Source organism: Carcharhinus amblyrhynchos, chromosome 4, assembly GCF_965287045.1.
Source record: "Carcharhinus amblyrhynchos chromosome 4, sCarAmb.v2.hapA, whole genome shotgun sequence".
NCBI classification, from domain to species: Eukaryota; Metazoa; Chordata; class Chondrichthyes; order Carcharhiniformes; family Carcharhinidae; genus Carcharhinus; species Carcharhinus amblyrhynchos.
Window position 1 is genome coordinate 33,666,887 of NC_137327.1, and position 25,391 is coordinate 33,692,277.

Sequence of the window (25,391 nt, forward strand, 5' to 3'; positions counted from 1 at the left end):
CATTTGCCTTTGAATTGCTTTGGATATAAGAGCTTCTGTTTTTTCCTTTCTAGCCTGAACACAAATGCCTTCATACTCTCACAATTTAATCTTAATTATATTTGGCCAATGCATGAATCTGAACATTGAATGTGAATGGAACTTTATGTTTCAATCTTTCCATTCAAAGTTCAAATCTGCATTTCTTTGCTGTGCAAGCAATCACAATAATCATTGCCTTCAAAGGCAGAAGAATTGCTGCCAGAACTCAAATAGGTCAAATTGATAGAAAACGGTTTTGAAACTCATCTGTGATTTGCAATATATAACACCTAGGAAATTCAGATATGTTACTTGCTGCATTTGAGAAAACTATTTTCTTCGCAATTTAATTAAATAGAACCTGACTTACATAAGAGTTCACTGTTACAATTACTGTAGCTGCACATGTGTGCAAATGCACAAAGTATATTAAATAAGATTGGGGGGATTGCGTTGTGAAAATATGATGTGGCAATAACAGAGACCTAGTTCAAGGAAGGGCAAGACTGGAGGTTAAATATACCTGGGTATGAGGTGTTCAGAAAAGATAGGAAAGGAAGGAAAGTTGGGGGGGGGGGGATGTGAATTGGGATGAGGAGGAGGAGGAGGTAGTATTGGTTCGGGAGAGCATTGTTGTGCTGGAGAAAGAGGATGTTGTGCTGGAGAAAGAATCCCCAAAGGATTCAAGGACGTAATCAATTTGGCTAGAGCTAGCGAACAAAAAGGGTGCACTTACATTACTCAGTGTAGCCTATAAATCATCAGATAGTGAGAAGGATGTAGAAGAACAAATCTGCAGGGAAATTACAGAAAGATGCAAATATTACAGAGTAGTTTTAATGGAGAACTTTAGTTACCTGGTTAGACGTGGAGTTGAGGATACAATCAGATCAGCCATAATTTTATTGAATGCCAGAGCAGGCTCATGGTGCCAAATGGCCTAACTCTGCTCCTAATTCATATGTTCATGTAGCCTTTGGATCTTTTGCCAATCACCTTAAATTTGTGCCCACCAGCAATCAACCAAGCAATGACAACTAGATGCATTTACAAAGCACCTTTATTATAGCAAAACATCCCAAGGTGCTTAACAAAAGCCATTTCAATTTTAGAAAGTGACAGAAACAGAAAGAAGTATTGGGATAGATTAGAAACATGGTCAAGGAAATGGGCCTTAAAGGATGAGAGAGGGGCAGAGGGGCAGAGTGGTGAAGAGGTTGAGTGAAGGGATTCCAGAACTTAGGCTAAGGGACCTAACAGCTTGGCCCTGACTGTTGGAGTAATCACAGTAAAAAGTCTGACAACACCAGGTTTTAGTCCAACCGATTTATTTGATAATACTCACAAGCTTTCGACGGGACTGCCTCTTCGTCAGGTGAATGGAGAGTTCTGGCCTCAGACAGAGCATATAAAGCACAGACGGTTTAGAGATTACTGATTGGAATGCGAATCCTTACACCTAACCTGCTGTTCAAGACCTGAAGTGGCTGACTTGAAGTAATGCCAGAGATGCCAGAATGATACTTGTTGGGCCATGTAGATTATCGAGATAGAGAGGAAAACTGTCATGGAAGATTTTGAAAACCAGGATGAGGATTTTAAAATTGAGCTGGGAACCATTTTGGATCAGGCAGTGTGTAGGGGCTTGCCAGTGGGCACCAATAAATTAACATTAATGACATTGCACTGACAGCTTACATAATAAAATGCATTCAGTCACCTATTTGTATGGTAGGCATACATGGAACTCTCACATTAGTGCTGAGGCATTTTCCTTCAGGTTTTAATTACTTTTGGAAATTTAAAAAAGAAAAAAATTATAATTTGTACTAACCAGGATGGCAAGTGGTTAGCATTGTTGCCTCAACGCCAGGTACCCAGGTTTGATTCCCGACTTTGGTCACTGTGCAGAGTCTGCACATTCTCCTTCTATCTGTATGGGTTTCCTCCGGGTGCTCCGGTTTCCTCCCATAGTCCAAAAGATGTGCTGGTTAGGTCAATTGGCTAAATTTGCCTTTGGTGTACCCAAACAGACACCAGAGTTTGACAATTAGGGGATTTTCACGATAACTTCATTGCATTGTTAATGTAAGCCTATTAGTGACTAATAAATAAACTTTAATTTTTTTAAAACTTTAACTTTTCATTGTATTTTATGTCTCTCAATCCAATTATTCTTTCCCTCTGTTTCTGTTTTGCACTGCATTTGGTATTGAATCCATCCACTCTAATTTGTACTTTTTTTAGTCCTTACTCTGTTTACTGTTTATTATTCAATAATTTTAATTCAATAAAATTAAATTTTAATAATAGTAATTCAATAAAATTAAATTTTATTGAATAGTAATTCAATAAAATTATTATTGAAGTAATAATTTTTAATTGTCATTTTTTTTAAATTCTGAATTTTGGGTTTCTACTACCTAGTGTGATGCTTTGTTCCTTTAGTTGTTCTTTTCCACTGTCTTTGTTTAAACAACAGTAGCGTACCCTCAGCTTTCTCTTTATCTCTGATCTTCTTCCAGTAATCTCAATTTCACCATCAGCCCCGCTTCTGTCCTCACCATTCCTCAAGTAACATTATTTCCTGTTTATTGCTGACATTGGTACTCCTGCTTTTTCAGTTTCTATTTTGTTTAGATTTTTTTAAAAGGTTTTTTTCTTCATGCTGTCAAGCTATAAGCCTTTTGAACAAAGTCAGTGCTGCACTGATTCCGGACGTCTCGCCTACTGTTCCTTGGAATCAGCACTGTCGGCTCTAGTCATGCTTCTCAGCTGGAAGAGTGGTGGGGGTTGGAGTTGATTGAACCTGCAGCTCCAGGGCAACGTGCAGCCTTCTGTATCCTGGCAATCAAATTCTGCAGAAAACTTGGTCCTTATTGTGCTTACATTTCTTACTTGTCCTGCTTAAGTTTTGTGAGCCTGGAATGTCAGAAAGCACTGTCTTTGTCATTGTTGTATCATGATTGATAAAACAAAAATCATAGCACCACTATTTTAGAATGAGCAACTTAAGATATATGCAAACTAAAATTAAGGTTCACTTAAACTTCAAATTATTTACAAAAATAAAAGCTTAAGGCATTCCAACCAGATTGAGTTCCAAAGTCTCAGAGTCCACCACCATTTTTGGGATGGGTGTTGAAAATTCCTTTTACATGGCTTAAACTTAAAGTGTGTTATTTCCAGGTTGATCATTTTTAAATATACCAACCATTTTGTTTTTTTTTTAATAATTGCATGCATATTTATCCTGTGATTGGGTACAGGGTTTGACAATCCTGTTGTCAGAGTTAAGCAATGTGATGGAGGTAGAAGTAGGCAGTCTTGGTGATGGGGTGGACATATAGTTGGAAGCATATCTCGAGGTCAAACATGAAACCAAAGTTGCAAATAGTTTGGCTCAGCTTTAAACAATTACCAAGGAAGAGATGGTTGGTTAGGAACAGAGTTTGTAACACAGACCAAAGACAGTGGCTTTGTCTTACCAATATTCAGTTGGAAGAACTTTCTGCTCCCCCAATATTGGATATCAGACAAGTATTGTGACAAACCAGAGGGTTTGAGAGAGGTCATGGTGAGTTAGAGCAGAGTGTCATCATCCTCTGTGAAAAGTGAAGTGTTTTCAGATGCTGTCATCAAGTGGCAGTCCTTGGGGACTGCAGAGATAATGTTATTGGTGTGGACAGAAAAGACATCACAAGACTTTTCTGGCTGTGATTCAAAAGATGAGAATGAAACCAGGCACTTGCATTTAGTTGGACGACATAGGAAAGGTGCTGGAGTAGGATGGTGTGATAAACTGTGTCAAAGGCTGCAGGTGGGTTGAGAAGGATGAGGAAGGATAATTTACCATGTTCACAGAATGTTATTTGTGACTTTTACCAAGGCCAGCCAGTATTGTGGTGGGGGTAGAAACTTGAATGGAGGAATTTCAATATGAAATTAGCTAACTAACAGGAAATAGAGTGTTGGGATAAATGGATAATTTTCAGGCTGATAATCTGTAACTAGTGGGGTTCCACAGGGATCAGTACAGGTACATTAACTATTTGCAATCTTTTTAATGACTTGGATGAAGAGACAGAGGAGGCAAAGATAGGTTGGGAAGATATTATGAGGAAGACACAGAGTCTGTAAAGAGGTTAGGTTAGGTGAAAATTTAATGGATAGAATAAACTATGGAAGAATGTGAGGTTATCCATTTTGGTGGGAACAAAACAAAAGCAAAATGTTACTGAAATAGAGAATAGAGAGAGATTACAGGATTATGCAATACAGAGGGATCTAGGTATCCTCGTACATGAATCAAGTTAACATATAAGTGCAGTGATAAAAGGTTTGAAGAGGATTTGGATCTTCATTCCATTGGAAATTCTGAATTCTATCATAACTTCATGATTTTTAACACCTCTCTCAGATCTCCTCTTAGCCTTCTCTGCTCCATGGAAAATAACACCAGCTTCTTCAGTCTATTCATATAACTATAATTCCTCATTCTTGGCCACACTCAAGTGATTAATCTCCTTTATATCAGCTCCAAAACTTTTATATCCTTCCTAAAGTGCAGTACCCAAAATTGAACAAAATACCACAGTTGGAATCAAACTTTGAAATGTTACTCTCGATACACAATGCCATCAAAAAAGTGCAGTGCTCTTAATTATGTTCCATCTGAATTTCCTTTACATTAGGCAGGCTGTTAACTACCCTATGAACTTCTGAGTGCTACTTTTCGATCGTGGGCAATTAATATTATAAAATAAATTGAACTTCCATAATGTTCAAAGAACCCTGTTTATTTCAATAGGTAAGATATTCCTTGTATGACTGCATACCTTGGAGGAAATGTTGTTGTTCTCCCTCTCAAGGGCGCGTTCCAACTCTCCTTCTAGTGGTTCCGATATACCTCTCCCCTAATAGGCCACAGTATCTTTCTAATCTCGTATATTCCAATTCATCTCTCCTCACTGGTCCTATTCACTTTATCTTCATTTGTCCCATTTTAAATTTCTTTACACAACCTTATCCACCTCTCCTCCATCAGGTCACATTATATCTTCACTTTCATACACCACAACCTCTTCTCACTGATCCTATCCTCTCTCTTCACATGTCCCATTAACCTCTCTTTATGGATCTCATTCTACCTTTACTTCCATATGACCCATTCTAACTCTTTGTCCTCTGGTTACGTTTTTCTCTCCTCACATATCCAGTTCTATCCCATCTCACATTTGTTTCATTCTCTCCTCGTACATTTCACACTTGGAAATTTCAGCTCCCCTTTCCTAACACGGAGCTCACACTTCCATAAGAATAGTTGAAATGTGAAAGGAGGAGGAATGATGACCATATCTAGAATGCTCCAGAATTTTATTTCTATTTTGTTTCCTTATATATTTCTTATATTCATTTGTAAAATTTAAAAGCACTAATTTTCACAACGCAGTACAATTTCTATGTTCACAGTGTGAAATCCATTAAAAAGGGGTATGGGATATGACTGATGTTACAAGATTATTGCTTCTCACTAGGGGAATTGAATATGAAAGTAAGGAAGTTATGCTTCATTTACAAAACACACATGAGACCACATCTGGACTACTGTGTACAGTATTGATCTCCTTATTTCAGAAAGAATGTTAATAGACTGGTCCCAGTTTAGAGAAGGTTAGTAGATTAATACCCGGATTGCTTTAGAAGGAAAGGTTAGAAAGGCTAAATTTGTATCCGTTGGAGTTTAGAAGAGTAAGAAGTTACTTGATTGAAACACTTAAGATCCTGAGGAGTCTTGAGAAAGGATGTTTCCCCCTGTCGAGGAATCTAGAACTTGGGGTCTATATTTAAAAATAAGGGGTCACCCACTTAAGACAGGTGAGGAGACTTTTTTTTCCTCTGAGGGTCATGAGTCTTTGAAACTCTCTTCCCCACATAGCAGAAGCTTTAAATATTTTTAAGACATTGATAGATAGATTCTTTTTAAGTGGGTGAGAGGTTATTTGGGGTGGATGGGAGGGAATGTGGAGTTGAGGTTGTAATCATATCAGTCATGATCTTATCTGGAGTGAATTTCCTGATGTGGAGATGCCGGCGTTGGACCGGGGTAAACACAGTAAGAAGCCTCACAACACCAAGTTAAAGTCCAACTGGAGCGCTGGCTGCCCCTTCGTCAGCTGTGTGAGAGTTCTAATCATAGAACTCAGAAAGCTAATGGCTTTGCTACCAAATAAACCCATTGGACTTTAACCTGGTGTTGTGAGACTTCTTAGTGTGAATTTCCTGAGACAGTGGTGGAGACAGGTTTGATTGATGTATTCAAAAGGTAATTGGATTGTTATCTGAAAAGAAAGAATGTGCAAGGTTACGGGGATAAGACACGGGAGTGCGATTAAGTAGACTGCTTTTTCGAAGAGCCAGTGCAAACTTGATGAGCCAAATGGGCCCTCCTGCACTGTAAAGGTTCTGTGAATTATCATAACGGTAAAAACTTACTCAATGCTGAATCCACAAACCTTGACTTTTTCAGAACTTTTTTTATTATGCAGGCTGAAGGAGCTGAGTGGCCTACTCCCGTCCCTAGTTCCTGTGTAGCCATGTAGGTGAAGGAATAAAGATGCCTTATTATCTTGACACTGCATACTTGTTTTTGTGTCGAAGCTGAATGCACAAAGCACTGAGTGCAAAGGATACAAATTTGTTTTCTCACTGCAGTACAGAGTGGTCCTCGAAAAATTGGCACAAAGCCATTTGAGCACAAAGCACAATACTGCTCTTAGCATCAATCGTGTGGAACTGCTAAATTCAGTTAGGGTTGATATTTTTCCTTATCTTTAGACTTTCACTAACTTTGAAACAAATTGAAGCTGAATGTAGCCCTAGATTTAGTGGTAATCTGAATGGTGAAGCTATCAGCACTCAACATTATTACAAGGTAAATTGGCCAGCTACTTCTGGCATCTGCACATGTGCAGTTAAATGCAAATATCCACAAGTTGCTGTGAGAGATGCCCTGCTGCTACACAAGCTGTGCTGTTGTTGTCCTTGCTGACAGACTCAACATTGAACTGACTACAGTGCCAGGAACCATCTGCTGTTGCCATATTAAAAAAAATTCTGAAAAAGTTAGGGCTTGTGTATTCAGCATTGAGTGAGTTTTTACTGTGTGATAATTCTCAGAATCTTTAGTGTGCAGAAGAAGGCCATTTAAGTCATCAAGTTTGCACTGACTCACTGAAAAAGCATTCTACCTAATCACACTCCCATGCCTTTTGAAAACATCAATCAATGGTCTCCACCACTGTCTCAGGAAGTTCATTCCAGCCTCCAACTTCAACTCTGGATAAAAAAAATCCTCACATCTTTGCAATGATCATATTTCAGTTAGGGGTGACACCATATCAGCATCAGTGATTGTTATGTGCTATGTAATTCTGTCATAGAGGTTTACAGCATGGAAACAGACCCTTTGGCCCAACTTGTTCATTCCGTCCCTTTTTTGCTTAAAACCCCTAAGATAATCCCAATTGCCCTCATTTGGCCCATATCCCTCTATACCTATCGCAACCATGTAACTATCTAAATGCTTTTTAAAAGATAAAATTGTACCTGCCTCTACCACTACCTCTGGCAGCTTGTTCCAGACATTCACCACCTTCTGTGTGAAAAAATTGCCCCTCTGGACACTTTTGTATCTCTCCCCTCTCACCTTAAATCTATGCCCTCTAGTTTTAGACTCCCCTACCTTTCGGAAAAGATGCCTATCTACCTTGTCTATGCTTCTCATTATTTTATAGACCTCTATAAGGTCACCCCTCAGCCTCCTACACACCTGAGAAAAATGTCCCAGTCTATTCAGCCTCTCCTTATAACTCAATCCATCAAGTCCCAGTCGTATCCTAGTAAATCTTTCCTGCACTCTTTCTAGTTTAATAATATCCTTTCCGTAATAGGCTGACCAGAATTGTACACAGTACTCCAAGTATGGCCTTACCAATGTCTTGTACAACTTCAAAAAGACATCCCAACTCCTGTAGTCAGTGTTCTGACCGATGAAACCAAGCATGCCGAATGCCTTCTTCACCACTCTGTCCACCTGTGACTCCACTTTCAAGGAGCTATGAACATGTACCCCTAGATCTCTTTGTTCTGTAAATCTCTCCAACGCCCTACCATCAACTGAGAAAGTCCTGTCCTGGTTCATTCTACTAAAATGCATCACCTCACATTTGTCTAAATTAAACTCCATCTGCCATTCGTCAACCGACTAGCCCAATTGACCAAGATCCCATTGCAATTGGAGATAACCTTCCTCACTGCCCACCATGCCACCAATCTTGGTGTCACTGGCAAACGTACGAACCATTCCTCCTATATTCTCATCCAAATCATTATTATAAATGACAAATAACAGTGGGCCCAGCACTGATCCCTGAGGCACACCGCTAGTCACAGGCCTCCAGTTTGAAAAACAACCCTCTACAACCACCGACAGAAGCCAATTTTGTATCCATTTAGATACCTCACCCTGGATCCTGTGAGATTTAACTTTATGCAACAACCTACCATGCGGTCAGCAGACATTTTGGAGACCCCCAACTACATAAGAATGCCATGCACTCTGGTGGCCTGCTGATTTCTAATGCATGGCCCTTAACAATGGTCAGGTAGCAATTACTTTGCCTGTTCCAGGAGTTCTGTCCTTTCACCTGATAAGAAAGAAAGCAGAGGTTATGAATGTGAGAAATGGATTGTGTTGAGAGGAGGGACAACATTTGTAGAGGTTGACTTTGAGGGATGAGAGTGAGAAAACAACAAAACTAAGTGTCAGTCATGGCTGTTCTCATGAGAATGTAAGGAGGTGCCTCACAGAGAGAGGAATAAAGAGTGCTGGCGAAATCAGTGTGAGGCGGTTGGCATTTGAATTGTGGCATGCTGCTCACCTTTCTTACTCTGTTGAATTCATTAAACTTCTTTTGGCACTGTATCACTGAGAGAAGCACATTTCTGTAGCTGACCTCTTCAGCAACTTCCAGCCATGCTTGCTTTGTTTCGGAAGCTGATCTCTACCTCCCATCTGCTGAGAAGGTTCTCTCTCTTCTAACAGTCCACTGCATGTTATCCAGGGATGCTCCAGAGACCCAGGGGACAGTCTTCCTGCATTGAGAATCCTTAGTTTCAGTTGCAGTCCGTGTCCTTACCATGGATTCACTCTGACCCCTGTCGGAGATCCTTTAAATATTGAGGCTTGAACAGTAACATGCAGGCCATGATCATGTCCAGCCACTCAAGCCAGGAAAACGCGATGTTGATTCCAGGGCTGAGTTTAAAAAGCCACAACACCCATTCCATGAATTTTCGGGTTCCTGCTTGCTGCTAGCCTGGTCCATTGCATCGAATATGTGTTCATTTCTTCCCCTGCATGTCTCAGGAAAATTCTTTGACTTGATTAGTTAAAAGAGTTTTGCTGTTTCTTTCCCTGCTCACTGTACAATTTCCCTGCACAATTCCTCTGTAAGTTAATGCGAGATTAGAGGAAATCTCTCCTGAGAAGGCTGCAAAAACAGTGGGCAGCTATCCACGAGGTGAACAACTTGTCAGGGTGTTTTTATATCCAAGAAGTATACAAATTTGTTTTCTTAGAGGGTGGATGCAAATGATGCTCTCAACTTGCATTGTTTTTCCAACAACTCTATCAGATTTTACAGTGAAACGTTCAACATTATGCTTAATTTAACGAGTATGCCCATTGATTGAAAAAGACTAGTTGTAATTTGGTCAGTGCACAAGTGAGCAAGCATCGCTTTAGCTATCATAGGCTGGATGTTAAAATGTATAATTTTTCACAGAGTTAGAGACTCAATGCAATCATGTGTACCATCTGAAAAGGAAAAAAAAATTCATCAAAGACAACCAGGTAACACAGAATTTGACCTTGCATCATTTTATTCGACGGGGTCCAAGTTCAGTTCTAAATTACAAAATACTTAAAGGAATTCAACAGCTCTGTAAGCTGTGAAAGGCTAAGAACACAATTTGTAGGAACAGTAATAGGCCACATGGCCCCTCAAGCTTGCTGCATTATTCAATAAGATCATGACTAATCTTTACCTTTAAGTCCACTTTCCTGTTTTATCTCTGTGTTCCTTTATTCTCTCAATGCTGAAGCATTTGTTTGTCTCAACTTTAAATTTATAACAACACAACCTGCTGCAATAGAGAACTGCAATGTTTCATAACTTTTGAGTACAGAAATTTCTTCTCATCTTGTTCCAAATGGCCAATATCTTATCCTGAGTCAATGAAGCCTATTTCTACATTCTCCAGTCAGGGCCAAGAGCCTTTCAGTATTTACTCTGGCAAGCCGTTTAAGAATTTTATATATTCAATGACAATAGCTCTCTTTTTTTGAAACTCCAGAGAATGTAGGAGATTGATACTAAATTAGTCCTTATAGGAAAGCCCCATCGTCCCATAAATCCTGCTGCACCCACTCAAAGGCAACACCTTCCTTGTGTGAGGAGAGCAAAACTACACAATAGGCCAGGTGTGGTCTTGCCAAAACCCCATATAACTATTATACATTGTGGTGATGGGGCTAGGATGTTGATATTAGAGGACTCTGCAATGATAATGTCTTTGGAAAGTAATAATTTATAATAAATGTGGACTAAAGCAAAAGTGATAATGACTATTGGTTGATTTTTGATGACTTTTTTCTCAGGTGTAGTTGACTTGCAATTTCCTGGAATCTGTTATTCAATACTATGTGAAACACTAAAAGCTACATTCTAGAAGTTTAGACCCAAATGGCATATGGCAGCTTTTAGACAGAGTGCTGATTCCTGCCAGTGCTCAATTAGCAAAGTGCAAATGCAGATTTGAACAGGTGAGAGAATACATTCGACATCAGTATAAAGTTTAAGATTTACTTTGTTACTTCACAAGCAGGCTTATGTTAATACTGCAATGAAGTTACTGTGAAAAATCCCCTGATCGCCACACTCCGGCGCCTGCTCGGGTAGACTGACGGAGTATTTAGCATGGCCAGTGCACCTAACCAGCAGTCTTTTGGACTGTAGGAGGGAACTGGAGCATCCGGAAGAAACTCATGCAGACCATGGGGACAATGTGCAAAGTCCACACAGTGATCCAAGACGGGACTTGAACCTGAAAAAAGACTGGGCCTCCCTGGCATTGTGAGGCAGCAATGTTTGCCACCATGTCACCCCAAACTTGTGCATAAGTGAATTCTGTAGAGTCCAAAGAAAATTGCTAATAGAATCAGAATCAGTGGATAAAAATTCTGACAACCTAAAGAAGCATCCCAAACCACAATCAGCCTTTCCTAAAGTCAGAAGTGCAAGGAACTAAGAAAAGATGGGTGATGACAAGGGATACCTAAGAAGCAGGTGTCTATCTGCAAGACGCAGGTATTGGTCTTTAGGCAACTGATGGAGCACGCCAACACCTATTTGATGTTAGCTGAAGTGTGGCATCCTGCAGGGAGCTGAAGCCAAGTTTCAACTCGCCTCTGGCCATTACTGTCACTGTAACCATTGGGCTGTCCCCAAGTCTGAGACGACATGCCTTGACTAGGTCACTGACAGATGTGTACCATAATGTGCAGAAATAGCTGTTGATTTGGTGGGCATAGCCAAACACATTCTGGTATACCTTATTTCAGGCAGTGCCACTGAAAGCATACCATGTTATAATTTGAGCGTTTCCAAGTAAGCTTTCAACACGAACATTGATCGACTATTTGTGTATTTTGATCGAGCCATTAGGTATATTATGCCAGTTTTCTTTGGACTGGAGAGTCTCGGCCCATTATTAATTATCTACCAAAATGAGGTATCATCATCTCTGGCTAGAAATGCAGATACTTGGATATGAGCAAATGAGTGAAGAGCATCTTATCTGCAGCCTGATCTATATTCTACTTCTCTTATGGGTCTAAGAAGAGATTCTGATTTAGAAGCCCTTTGTGCCAGCAGTGGAAGTAAGTCAAATGAGAAATGACAAAATTTATATAAAGGCTTGCAAAAACTGAGTGCCAGCAGCAAACATAAGATAAAGGAAAATGGTTAAAAATTTTGAAAATAGATATATCTTCATACATATTACAATATTCTTTCCACAATCTCTGGTATATTTATGGTTGCTTTGCAACTTTAGACACTAGAATGGCAGGAATATCCATCCGTTTGAGGTGTGTTCTATTACTATGGTTGACCTGGTCCACTGATGAATGGAAAGGTGTCCAAATGGCTAAGCTTCCAGCAGAGCAAGATTTCCAACTTTTTTTTGTTCAAATCACCTTATTACAGCTTACACATCCCATATCAGGCAATATGACAAGGACAATGTACACTTAGATATTCAGGAAAAAGCAGTCAGTACAACTAACTGTGATCGAAAACCAATTACTGGATGTCTTCTGCCTGTGGCTTAATTATTTTGTTATGTTGTTTAATAGGTAACTTTCATTCAAAATCTTGTTTTCTGCGTGGAACGAAGCTATCGTAGACCAGATTTTGGTATGTGGGAGAGAGGAAGCAAATATAACAATGGCAGCACTGAACTACACTCAAGGTATGCTGTTTCACAATCTTATGACAGTTAATATTTTTATAACCATACCTGCACTTGGTATGTTGGCTATGTGTAGAAATATAGTTGCCAAATATGCTATTGATAATTTAAATGCAGCTACCATGATGTGCTTTGTTTTTACCTTTAACTAGGATTTTATTTTTCTTGTCTTTTTTCTATTCTTGGATGATGAAAAAGTACTTTTTTCAATTCATTCATGGGATGTGGGCATCGCTAGCTGGTCAGCATTATTACTGCCCATCTCTAGTTGCCCTTGAATTGATACAATTGAATGGCTTGCCAGGCCATTTCAGTGGGCAGTTGAAAGTCATCCATATTTTTGTGGGTCTGGAGTCGCATGTAGGCCAGACCAGGTAAGGACGGCAGAGTTCCTTCCCTAGAGGACATGAGTGAACCAGGTGAGTTTTTCCAACAATCGACAACGGGTTTCATGATCATCAATAGATTCAATATATGGTAGTATTTATGTTGAATCTCTTTGTTACTTTCTGTGCCCGTAATGTAAATGGCAGCAATGATTTGGGGAGGTATAGGGCAACTTTCGTGTCTGTGTGCAATTAAACTTAGAATGCTAACAGCTCCGGAGAATTCTGTTGAACATTTTGTTTTTAAAAATGTCAATTTGCACAATGATTAACACAGTAATAAATCATTTAACTTGAAAGTAAAATAAAATGACTTCTGATTTCCCCTAATTCCCATTTCCCTATTCTCTTTTCTAAACATGATATTTCTTTCTTATTTTAAGTTAAAACATTTGAACAAATATGACATGCAGTATTCCCCCTGGATCTTCACCTGGGCCTCAACTTTTCACCATTAATATTAATGACTTGGATGATGGAACAGTGTTATATATCTGTACTTTAAATGGCACTGTAAAGATGGATTGTGTAGATTGGTGCCGGAAGTTGCAAAGGCAAACGATGGCCCGTTGATTTAATTATGGGGAATTGTGAGACATCCACTTTGAATTTGAGAAAGGCAAATCAGAATTTCTTGATGGTAAGAGACGAGGGACTGGCAACCCCATCACTGAAAGTTGGTGATGCAAATCGCTAAAGGTTGGTATAAAAAGTAATCAGAAAGATCAGTGAAATGTTAGTTATTGTCTCTGAGTTTAGATTGCAAAATCGGGCAAGTAATATTTCGGTCCTACGAGACATTAGTCAAATCCCATCTGGAGTGCTAAATTTGGTTTTGGACACTTAAGCCTCAGGGTGGATATATTGGCCTTAGAAAGCTGCTGCTTCCAATATTCTGCATGCTGAATATTCAAGAAATTGCCCAAATTGCACCATAGGTTTCAAGTTGAATGTACAGTAGCCCAAGACACTGTCAAAATTAGCTAAGTGGCTCAACCGACTGAACTGTGTGAAAATGAAGTATCTGACACAGCAAAATGAGAGTTAACACAATTTATAGTTAAGCTGAGGCAAGTGGTAATGAAGTTACGATAAATTGTTTTAAAAGCCCTATATTTCCTGGTGCAAAAACTAAAACAAGATCATGGAAATAATTTGTATTCAGGTGATTATCCTAGCTCTGAAGTACTACTTTCTGGGTTGCACAGTGGCGCGGTAGTTAGCACTGCTACCTCACAGCTCCACCGACCCGGGTTCAATTCCTGGTTTGGATCACTGTCTGTGTAGAGTTTGCATGTTCTCCCATGTCTGCATGGGTTTCCTCCGGGGACTCCGGTTTCATCCCACAGTCCAAAGACTCTGTGGGTTAAGTGCATTGGCCATGTTAGATTGCCCCTTAGTGTCCCAGGATGTGTCGTTTAGAGGGATTAGTGGGGTAAATATGTGGGGATTAGGCCTAGGTGCAGACTCAATGGGCCGAATGGCCTGCTTCTGCATGGAGGGATTCTATGAATCTTCTAAGAATCTAGTTGTATTATCTTGCAGACAAAAGGATAACAGAGAAAGACCATGGAATGGGCACATGATATTCAATATAATAGTAATCAAGTGAACTGTCAGTTTCTGTCCCAATATTTTTGAGTAGGTTCAAAGTTTAAAACTTGTTCTTAAATTTCCAGCAGGCACTATTACGAGATGTGTGTGTTGGACATCTTAGCCTTGTCTGAGGAAATTGTTCTCTTTAAGAAAAGCTATTATTTTTCAAGCACTTTGCTCATTTTATTTGAGCTTTGCACATGTTGGCTTCTGAAACTGGAAAGCTGTTTGCAAAGAGGTGGTTGCTATTGGGAACAAGCTAAATAAATTCAAAATCCAAACTCGTCCAGGTAATGTGTTGATGCTAGATGCTGCTATGTTATTGATGGAACATAGGTTGTTGCTTTGATTTTCTTGTTTGCAATAAGAAATTCTGATTTTCAATATGTTATCTAGAAGCTGACATTTAAAGTCGGCCAGGGTATGAGATGAGGCTTCACAGATCGAGAGGGAGATTTGGTTAATTTGACAGGAATTGCTTTGTTAAAAAATCATAGATATATTTAAAAATGCATTCCCCATCAATTAATATTTGATCAATCCTTATTGCAATCCTTGATGCAATAGGTTTCTGATAGGCAAGGGAATTAAGGGTTATGGGAAGAAAGCAGGAAAGTGGAACTGATCTACTTCAGATCAGCCATGATCTTATTGAATGGCGGAGCTGGCTCGAAGGGCTAGATGGTCTACTCCTGCTCCTATTTCTTATGTTCTTAACACTCCTAAGGGTAACAAGATTGAACAATCCCATTCATTTAACCAACAAGGAATTGGCTCAGGGAGCAAAAACTTTATGATGGGCCAATTGAGGGACAGTGAAGGACTTTTAAAGCAATTTTTCAAAATGCTCAGCAAAAGTATATACCAATTGTAAGGAAGGACTGTAGGAAAAGGGATAATCAGCCATGGATATCTAAGGAAATAAAGGAGGGTATCAAATTGGAAGAAAATGCATTCAAAGTGGCTAAAATTGGTGGGAAACTAGAGGATTGGGAAACCTTTAAAGGTCAACGAAAAGCCACAATAAAGCTATAAAGAAAAGTAAGATAGATTACAAGAGTAAACTAGCCCAGAATATAAAAACCAATTTCAAAAGTTTCTACCAATATATAAAATAGAAAAGAGTGGCCAAGGTAAACATTGGTCCTATAGAGGATGAGATGGGGGATTTAATAGTGGAAAATGAGGAAATAGCCACGATGTTGAACAGGTATTTTGTGTCAGGCTACACAGTAGAAGACACAAATAACATGACATGTAGGCTGTGGCAGGTGAGGACCTAGAAATGATCATTATCATTAAAGAAGTAAAGTTGGGCGAGCTAATGGGGTTAAAGGTAGACAAGTTTTCTGGCCCTGATGAAATGCATTCCAGGGTAATAAAAGAGATGGTGGGGGAAATAGCAAATGCACTCATAGTAATTTATCAAAATTCACTGGACTCTGGGGTAGTTCTGGCAGATTGGAAAACAGCAAATGTGACACCACTATTTAAAAAGGAGGTTGACAAAAGGCGGGTAACTGTAAGCCGGTTAGCTTAATTTCTGTAGTGGGAAAATGCTTGAATCTATTATCAAGGAAGAAATAGCGAGGTATCAGGATAGAAATTGTTCCATTGGGAAGAAGCAGCATTAATTCATGAAAGGAAGGTTATGTTTAATTAATTTACTGGAATTCTTTGAGGACATCACGAGCATGGAGGACAACGGGGAGCTGTTGAATGTGGTGTATCTGGATGTCCAGAAGACATTCAACAAGGTGCCACACAAAAGGGCTGAATAAACTAGGCTTGTACTCGTTAGAGTTTAGAAGAATGAGGGGAGATCTCATTGAGACGTATAAGATGATGAATGGGATGGATAGGATAGAGATGGAGAGGCTCTTCCCGCTCAGAAAGGACAGTAGGACTAGGGGGCACAGCCTCAAGATAAAGGGGGGGCGGTTTAGAACGGAGTTGAGGAGGAACTTCTTCACTCAAAGGGTGGTGAATCTCTGGAATTCTCTGCCCGTTGAGGTGGTGGAGGCTGCCTCGCTAAATATTTTTAAGACGCGGGTTGATGGGTTTTTGATAAACGAGGGGAGTAAGGGTTATGGGGAGAGGGCGGGAATGTGGAACTGAGACACGACAGATCAGCCATGATCTTATGGAATGGCGGGGCAGGCTCGAAGGGCTGGATGGCCTACTCCTGCTCCTACTTCTTATGTTCTTATGTTCTTATAAGATAAAAGATGCATGGTGTTATGGGTAATGCAAAAGCATGAATAGAGGATTGGTTAACTAACGGAAAGCAAAGAGTTGGGGTAAATGGGTGTTTTTCTGGTCAGCGATCAGTGATTAGCGGTATTCCTAAGAGATCTATGTTGGGACTGCAGTTTTTTACAATTTACATAGATGATTTGGAGTTGGGGTCCAAATGAGGTGTGTCAAAGTTCACAGATGACATGAAAATGAGTGGCAGAGCAAAATGCAGAGGACACAAAGTCTGCAAAGGAATATAGTCTAAGTCAGTAGGCAAGGGTCTGGCAAATGGTGTACAATGTTGGTAAATGTAAGGTCATCCATTTTGGTAGGAATAACAGCAAAATGCACTATTATTTAAATGGTAAGAAATTGCAGCACGCTGCTGTGCAGAGGGACCTGGATGTCCTTATGCATGAATCAGGTGCAGGTGCAGCAAGTAATTAAGGCATTTGGAATTTTGTCTTTCATTGCTAGAGGGATGGAGTTTAAAAACAGGGAGGTTATTTTGCAGCTGTATAAGGTACTGGTGAGGCCACACCTGGACTACTGTGTAAATTTGGTCTCCTTACTTGAGAAATAATATACTAGCATTGGACTTGGTATTGAGGAGATTCATGAGGTTGATTCCGGAGTTAAGATGGTTGACTTATGAGGAGAGACTGAGTAGACCAGGACTATAGAATTTAGAAGAATGAGGTGGAATCTTATAGAAACATATAAAGTTCTTAAGGGAATAGATAAGATAAAAGCAAGGAAGTTGTTTCCACTGGCAGATGAAACTAGAACTAGGGGACATAGCCTCAAAATAAGGGGGAGCAGATTTAGGAGTGAGTTGAGGAGAAACTTCTTCACCCAAGGGGTTGTGAAACTGGGGAAATCCCAGCCCATTCTTTCTGCACTGTAGGGTTTCTATATTGTATGAAGTAGTTGGGGCTACCCCATTGAATGTTGTTAAAGCAGAGATGGATAGATTTTTGAACAGTAAAGGGTTATAGTGAGCAGGCAGGTAAGTGGAGCTGAGTCCATGAAAAGATCAGCCACAGTCTTATTGAATGGCGGAGCAATCTTGAGGGGCCAAATGATCTACTCCTGCTCCTAGTTCTTATGTTCTAATATCTTGACCTGCATTAAGCAAGAATTAAGGGAGAACGTCCAAACATTGGGGTTTACCTTGTGCTTTAGAGGAGCAATGCCTACCTGGGGAGCTTTGGAGAAAGATTTTCTTGTTTGCAGGGGAGAAACATATGACTTGTCAGTGGCATCCCAGTAAAATCTCTCCTGCAGACATGACCTGCAGATGAAGACACTGACCTTCCAGGTTCATGGACCAAATATTTCTCCTTGTGAGACAATCTGTGTCAGACTCCTATTTATTGACTACAGCTTGGCCTTCAACACCATAATTCCGACAAAACTTATCTCCAAACTCCGTGGCCTGGGGCTCGGCTCCTCCCTCTGCGACTGTATACTGAACTTCCTTAACCACAAATTGCAATTGCAATCAAACAACATCTCCTCCATGATCTTCCTCAACATCAGTGCCCCACAAGGCTGTGTCCTCAGTCCCTTGCTATACTCTTTATACACCTATGACTGTGTGGCCAAATTCCACTCCACTTCGATTTTCAAGTTTGCTGATGACACCACCGTAGTGGGTCAGATATCAAACAATGATGAGACAGAGTGCAGTAAAGAGAGAAACTGGTGTGATGACAATAATCTCTCCTTCAATATCAACAAAACAAAGGAGATTGCTGTCAACTTCAGAAAGCGTAATGGAGGACGTGCCCCTATCTACATCAATAGGGAAGAATTGGAAATGGTCGAGAGCTTCAAGTTTTTAAGCGTCCAGATCACTAACAACCTGTCATGGTCCCTCCATTCCAATGCTATAGTTAAGAAAGCTCACCAATGCCTCTACTTTCTCAAAAGACTAAGGAAATTTGGTATGTCCACTGTAACTCTCACCAACGTTTACAGATGCACCATAAAAAGTATTTTTTCTGATTGTACCACAACCAAGCCTGCAAGAAACTACAAAGGGTCGTGAACAAAGCTCAATTCCAAGGGCTGAATTAGTCTACTTCTGTTCCTAATTCCTAAGTTCCTAACGTGAAAAGGTAGGATGTAGATCATCAAAGTGTATAATTAAATTAAATATCTTTTGTAATTAGCAGTAAAATTGGAAAATAATGTATTAACAGTCTTCCATGCTGTTTTCATCTGTTTAAAACTCTGATACTGAAGTGGCGAAAAGACCAAGATTATGTTTCCTACTTGTCTGTGTTAAATGTGGGTGAGTGGTTGGCCAATATGTGTGTAGCTGATCATGGTACAACTGGTTAAAGAAACATTCCAATTAATGAGGAGGAAAATCCAATGGGAATATTTAAATATAAGATATTACCTTAGTAGCGTTACTTTTAAACCAAGAATGTTTGGAACTTCTTTCATTTTAGTGACTAATTTCCTATTTTCCCAAGTTTAAGACCAATCCTTCCTGCCACCTCACGCAATGGCTTGGTTTATGGAAATGGCCTCCAAGACACTTGATTTAAACAGATTTCACTTGGAAGAAAACAGTAGCTGGTATTCTCAGCCATTCACACCTCCCTGCAGCTGCCAGCGAGAAAGGATAACTTGGTGCTGAGCTAAATCTCCGTTCATTGCAGCAGGACCGCAGAATCCCAGCTGTGGGCGAGGTTGGAGAATTTCTGCCATAAGGGGCGATTCTTCCAAAGAAAATTCTTAAGTCTCTAATTTGCGTAAAATTGGAGTAAATCCCTCTGGTTCTTTTTTCTGTGGGAGTTTTAAAATGAATTTCCCACACTCTGTGTACTACAGAATGCCCTAGTGTGATTCATGCGAAATGGCTGTGGATGGGGTCCTATTCCCACTGGAGAGGCTGGCAGCATAGCGCTGAGCGGGCCACTGCCCCACCCCCAGCACAGCAAAATTGTCCTTGAAATGGTTTATGCCTGTGTTAAGTTCAAATTAAATATTGCTTTAAGAGCATGCTAATTCATGTTGAACAATTTGAAAATCATTTTTATTTGCCATATTTGCAGAAAAAAATCACGTGCCACTGCGCATAGAAATGTTTGCTTCTAAGTGCTTAATGTATTGATTTTTACACATAAGATTTCAAACATGCCTGTTTTTCTAATAGCTCGGTTGGAATGGCCAAGGCTGCACTGGAAGCAATCAATGGCTTTAACCTCTTTGGCGATCAGGTAGTTTGAATTATAATTATTGTTTTGTTTTGCTTCTATATCAGAATTCATAGTTAATCAACAATTGTGAGGAACAGAACCATGACACAGTACGTGACATTCTGAAGGAGTCTTTTATTTTACAGGATCCCATTCTTAATTTATATTGATTTGTATGGGAAGAAATAGGTACAAGTGTAAGTCATTTGGCCTCTCAAGCCTGCTCCGCCATTCAGTAAGATCATGTCTGATCCAACATTCCTCATGTCCACTTTCCTGCCCTTTCCCCATAAATCTTGATTCCCTCACTGATCAAGAATCTATCTGTCTCAGACCTAAATATACACAAGGACTCTGTCCCCACAACTCTCTAGGGCAAGGAGTGCAAAAGACGTTCAACCCTCTGAGAGAAGAAATTTGTCCTCATCACAGTCTTAAATTGGCATTCCCTATATTTTGAGACAATACCCTCTGGTTCTCACGCTCCCATGAGGAGAAGCACATCTCAGTATTTACGCTGTCAAGCCCCTTAAGGATCCTGTATGTTTCTGTGAGATCACCTCATTCTTCTAAATTCCAATGGGTAGAGTCTTAACCTGTTTAATCTTGCCTCATACGACAATCCTTCCATTCTGGGGACCTAATATCCTTTAGGCAAGAACATCTGCTGTCCTTACGTGGTGTGGCCTACATGTGACTGCAGACTCACAGCAATGTGGTGGCCTCTTAACTAACCTCAGGGATGGACAATAAATGCTGGCTCAGTCAGTGACATCCACATTCTATGAATGAATTAAAATGAAAATAAAAATCACCTTAAGTGAACATTCTCTGAACTGCCTCCAGTGAAATAATACCTCTCTTTAAATGAGGGGCCCAAAACTGTTCATAGTACTCCAGATGTTGTCTTACCGGTACCTTGTACAACAGCTGCAAAACTTCCCTACTCATGCAAAGAACAGTATAGCACAGGAGCAGACCTGCCAAGCCTGCACCGAACATGTTGTCCTACCTAGACCAACTACTTGCGTCCCTCCATACTGTTGATGTGCCAGTGTATCTGCCTCGACCACTTCACTTGGCGGTCCGTTCCTGAGCCCCACCACATTCGTGTAAAAGAAAAACTTCCTCTGAACTTCCTTCTCGTCGTCGTCCCCCTCCTCGTGCTCGTCCCCCTCCTCGTGCTCGTCCCCCTCCTCGCCCCCGCCCTCCCCCTCCTCGCCCCCGCCCTCCCCCTCCTCGCCCCCGCCCACCCCCTCCTCGCCCCCGCCCTCCCCCTCCTCGCCCCCGCCCTCCCCCTCCTCGCCCCCGCCCTCTCCCTCCCCGCCCCCGCCCTCCCCCTCCTCGACCCCGCCCTCCCCCTACCCCTCCTCGCCCCCGCCCTCCCCCTACCCCTCTTCGCCCCCACCCTCCCCCTACCCCTCCTCGCCCCCGCCCTCCCCCTACCCCTCCTCGCCCCTGCCCTCCCCCTACCCCTCCTCGCCCCTGCCCTCCCCACCCCTCCTCGCCCCCGCCCTCCCCCTACCCCTCCTCGCCCCCGCCCTCCCCCTACCCCTCCTCGCCCCCGCCCTCCCCCTACCCCTCCTCGCCCCCGCCCTCCCCCTACCCCTCCTCGCCCCCGCCCTCCCCCTATCCCTCCTCGCCCCCGCCCTCCCCCTACCCCTCCTCGCCCCTGCCCTCCTCCTTCATCCTCATCCCCCTTTACCTTGAACCTGTGCTCCCTTGTGATTGTCGGATTGTCATTTCTGCCCTGGGAAAAAGCTTCCAACTGTTCACCTTATCTATGCCCCTCGTAATTTTATAAACTTCTATGAGGTCGCCCCTCAGCCTCTGTCTTTCCAGGGAGAGCAATCCCAGCTTATTCAATCTCTTTTTATAGCTAATACCCTGCATACCAAGCAACATCCTGGTAAACCTTTTCTGTACTCCCTCCAAAGTCACCACGTCTTTCTGGTAGTTTGGCGACCAGAATTGGACACAGTATTCCAAATGTGGTCTAACCAACATTTTATATAACTATAACATAATTTGCCAATTTTTATTTTCACTACCCAGGCTGATGATTGTTTTCTTCACCACCTTTTACGCATGTGCTGCCAGAATCTGTGGACCTGTACTCCCAGATTTCTCTGTGTGTCTATACTCCTGATGTTTCTGCCATTTGTTTTATAGTTCCCACCTGAATTGGATCTACCAAGATGCATCATATTGCATTTGTCTGGATTAAATTTCTGCCATTTCTCTGCCCAATTTTCCAGCCTATCTATATCCTCTGACAATCTTCACCACTATCCACAATTCCAACCCCCTTGAAATAGGAGCAAACATTCCATTGGCCTTTCTGATTGCCTGCTGCACCTGTGTGCTAGCTTTCTGTGTTTCATGCACAAGTACCCCCAAGTTCCTTTGTGTTGCAGCTTTCTGCAAGTTTTCTCAATTTAAAATATACTCTGTTCTTTTGTTTTCTCTTCCAAAATGTACAAAGTCACATTTTCCCACACTCTATGCCAATTGCCAATTTTTTGCCCACTTAGTTAAACTATTAATATCTTTTTGTAAGCTGTGTGTATCCCTCTCACAACTTGTCTTTCCACCTATTTTTGTGTCAACTGCAAATTTTGCTACAGTACATTTGCTTCCTTCCCCCAAGTCATTAGTGCATATTGTAAACAGTTGCGATCCCAACACTGATCCCTGTGGAACATTACTGGTTACAGGTCACCAACCTAAAAAAGAAACCCTTATCCCCACTCACTGTTTCCTGCCCATTAGCCAATCCTCTATCCATTGCCAATATACTACCTCCAACATCATGGGCTCTTATGTTACGACTTAACCTTTTGTGAGGTACCTTGCTGAATGCCTTCTGGAAGTTCAATACATCTAGCTTGAAAATAATGCCCTCTATCCACTGTCGTTGAGTCTTCCTCAAAAAGTTCTAATAAATTAATCAGATATAATTTGCCTTTCATAAAGCCACACTGACTGCTTGATTAGATTATGATTTTCCAAATGTGTTGCTATTACTTCCTTAATAACTAATTCCAACAGTTTTCCAACAATAGACGTTAGGATAATTGCCCTGCAGTTACCACTTTCTGCCTCTTTCCCTTTTTGAATAGGAGTGTCACATTGGCAGTTTTCCACTTCTATAGTAAGACTTCAGAGTCCAAGGATTTTTGGAAAATCACAACCAGTGCATCCATTATTTCTTCTTGTGGGGAAATTTGAAGCTGGCCAATTGTGTGTTGTCTTAGACAGTTCAAAACTCACAAGGCAAATATCACTGCCAAGACGTAACAAATTTATTTCACATAAAACATAGAACAAAACAAATGTATAGTCAACCGGAGACTTCCAAAGCGGTTAAATAGCTCTAAGGAAACATCTGAAGTTCATAGTCAAATACAGATCCATTATACATTTTCTAATCAATACATGCCCTCTTCGGAATCCACCCAATAAGACTTGTTGACTAACCAGTTCCCAGATCTTTGGCTTTAAACTAATGACATTCAACACCATGCCTTTCAGTACTTTTGTTTGACTAATGTGGACAGAATTTTAAATTATGAGCATGTATGGTTTGAAATCATAACTACTTGATTTGATTCACTTACTGCATTCACATAAATGTAAATTGTTTGCGTTAGCTTGCCCAATAATCATTTAATTATTTACTGACCCCTTTCCTCTTAAAAACTGCATTCTGCCTATGAATCTTGTTCGCTGGTTAGAAACCCCTTCTTCACTTCTTTTAGGATTCTAGGATGCAAGCTATTAGGGCCAAGGAACTTATCTGCCTTTAGCCTCATTAGTTTATCTAATACAATCTAATCAATTAGTATTTCATGGTCTTTAAGGAAGAAAATTAATCCAGTTTAAATATCTCACAAGAAGATGAAACTAATTTTTTTCAACATATCAGGATGCTGTAGCTGATCCTGAACACTTAGGTAATTATATGACTGCATTTATAAACCTTGCAATGAACCCATATCTGCTAGTCGAGTTGTAAAATCCTTCTTTACCCTTCTGCAAATTAAGTTGAACCTGAATAATACTGTGTTTAATAAACAGATGTTCTTCTGATATTTTGAAACCAGCAAAAGCATGCATGATAGAACCGGAGTGTTTAATTTTATATTTGTCTGGTTGATATGAAATGTAAGAGTGCTGTAAATTCACGTTATTTTTGATGAACGAACAGAATGTACCAATCTATGCTGGCTCATTAAACTGGAAGACTGGAAATGTTTCACACTGTTATGTTATTGTGCATTCAAATACAGTTTTGGACAGAAAGGAGAATTGCTGCAAAATAACAGATGGCATCTCAAAACCTAAGAAGAAGTCATAATTTGTGTAATTGTGAACTGAATTCATAACTCTTCACCTTGTCTTACATGTTCACACCTAGAATTACTACAGGGTTCTGTCCTTGGCTCTTTCTTATTCCTTATCTACATATTCATGGTTATGTGACTAGCCTGCACTCATGCTGACAATGAGCTCCTCCTCTTTGCTTTCACCCATCACTCTGTGACATAATGTTAGAGCTCTTGTCTGACACCAAATTATGACTGATTCAAAACATTTTCCACAACATAATGGCCAGATCTCTCAATCCCAATGGCAGTGAACGCTGAGACATTCACCACTAGTGAGGGTTGCAGTGACATGGGAAGTTCTGGCAGTAAAGGAAAAGTAATTGGAAAATGTTGAACAATTGGCTTCTGATCTAACTAGTATGTCTTCCGGTTTTGTTCAAAGTTAGTTACCTCTTTTAGTGAACTTGTTTAAGAGCTGATGGAGATTAAGACATTACCATACCTATCTTAATCATAGCAGCAATGAACATGAGGTGTTCTTCTTGTACTGATTTTTTTGAGATTGTAGAAGCACCTGGATGAAGTAAGACTGTTATTACCATTAGTTGACTTCAAAGCGTTGCGAACATGATAGTATTATCATTTCAATGATTTTAATAGATTGTCTGTACGTTAAATGTTCCATCTAAACTTCATTTGCACAAGCCTCATTGTGTAGCAAAATGACATATTAAACAGCATGTTAAGTAATCAGCATAAACTCAGATTAAAGACCACAGAGTGTATGCAGGCACAAGCATATTAAAGCATGTCCTCACAGACTCACTAACTCACAGACCACAATCAGTAAGGATAGGCAACAATACCTCCTTCACAATTATCCTCAACACCGGTTCCCCTCAAGGCTGCGTTCTCAGCCCCCTACTATACTCCTTATACATCTATGACTATGTAGCCAAATTCCCCTCCAATTTGATTTGCAAGTTTGCTGATGACAGCACCTTAGT

The 25,391-nt window shown here is 40.5% G+C and overlaps 1 protein-coding gene across 3 annotated transcripts in view; it reads left to right on the top strand.

The window, feature by feature from the left end:
- Nucleotides 1-25,391, top strand: part of phkb (phosphorylase kinase, beta) — a 274,002-nt gene that overhangs the window by 96,417 nt on the left and 152,194 nt on the right. For all 3 annotated transcript variants that reach the window (XM_080186956.1, XM_080186954.1, XM_080186955.1), the window contains 2 exons: nt 12,503-12,618; nt 20,011-20,074. In XM_080186956.1, coding sequence (XP_080043082.1) covers nt 12,503-12,618; nt 20,011-20,074 — 180 coding nt within the window. The remainder of the gene's footprint in view (nt 1-12,502; nt 12,619-20,010; nt 20,075-25,391) is intronic.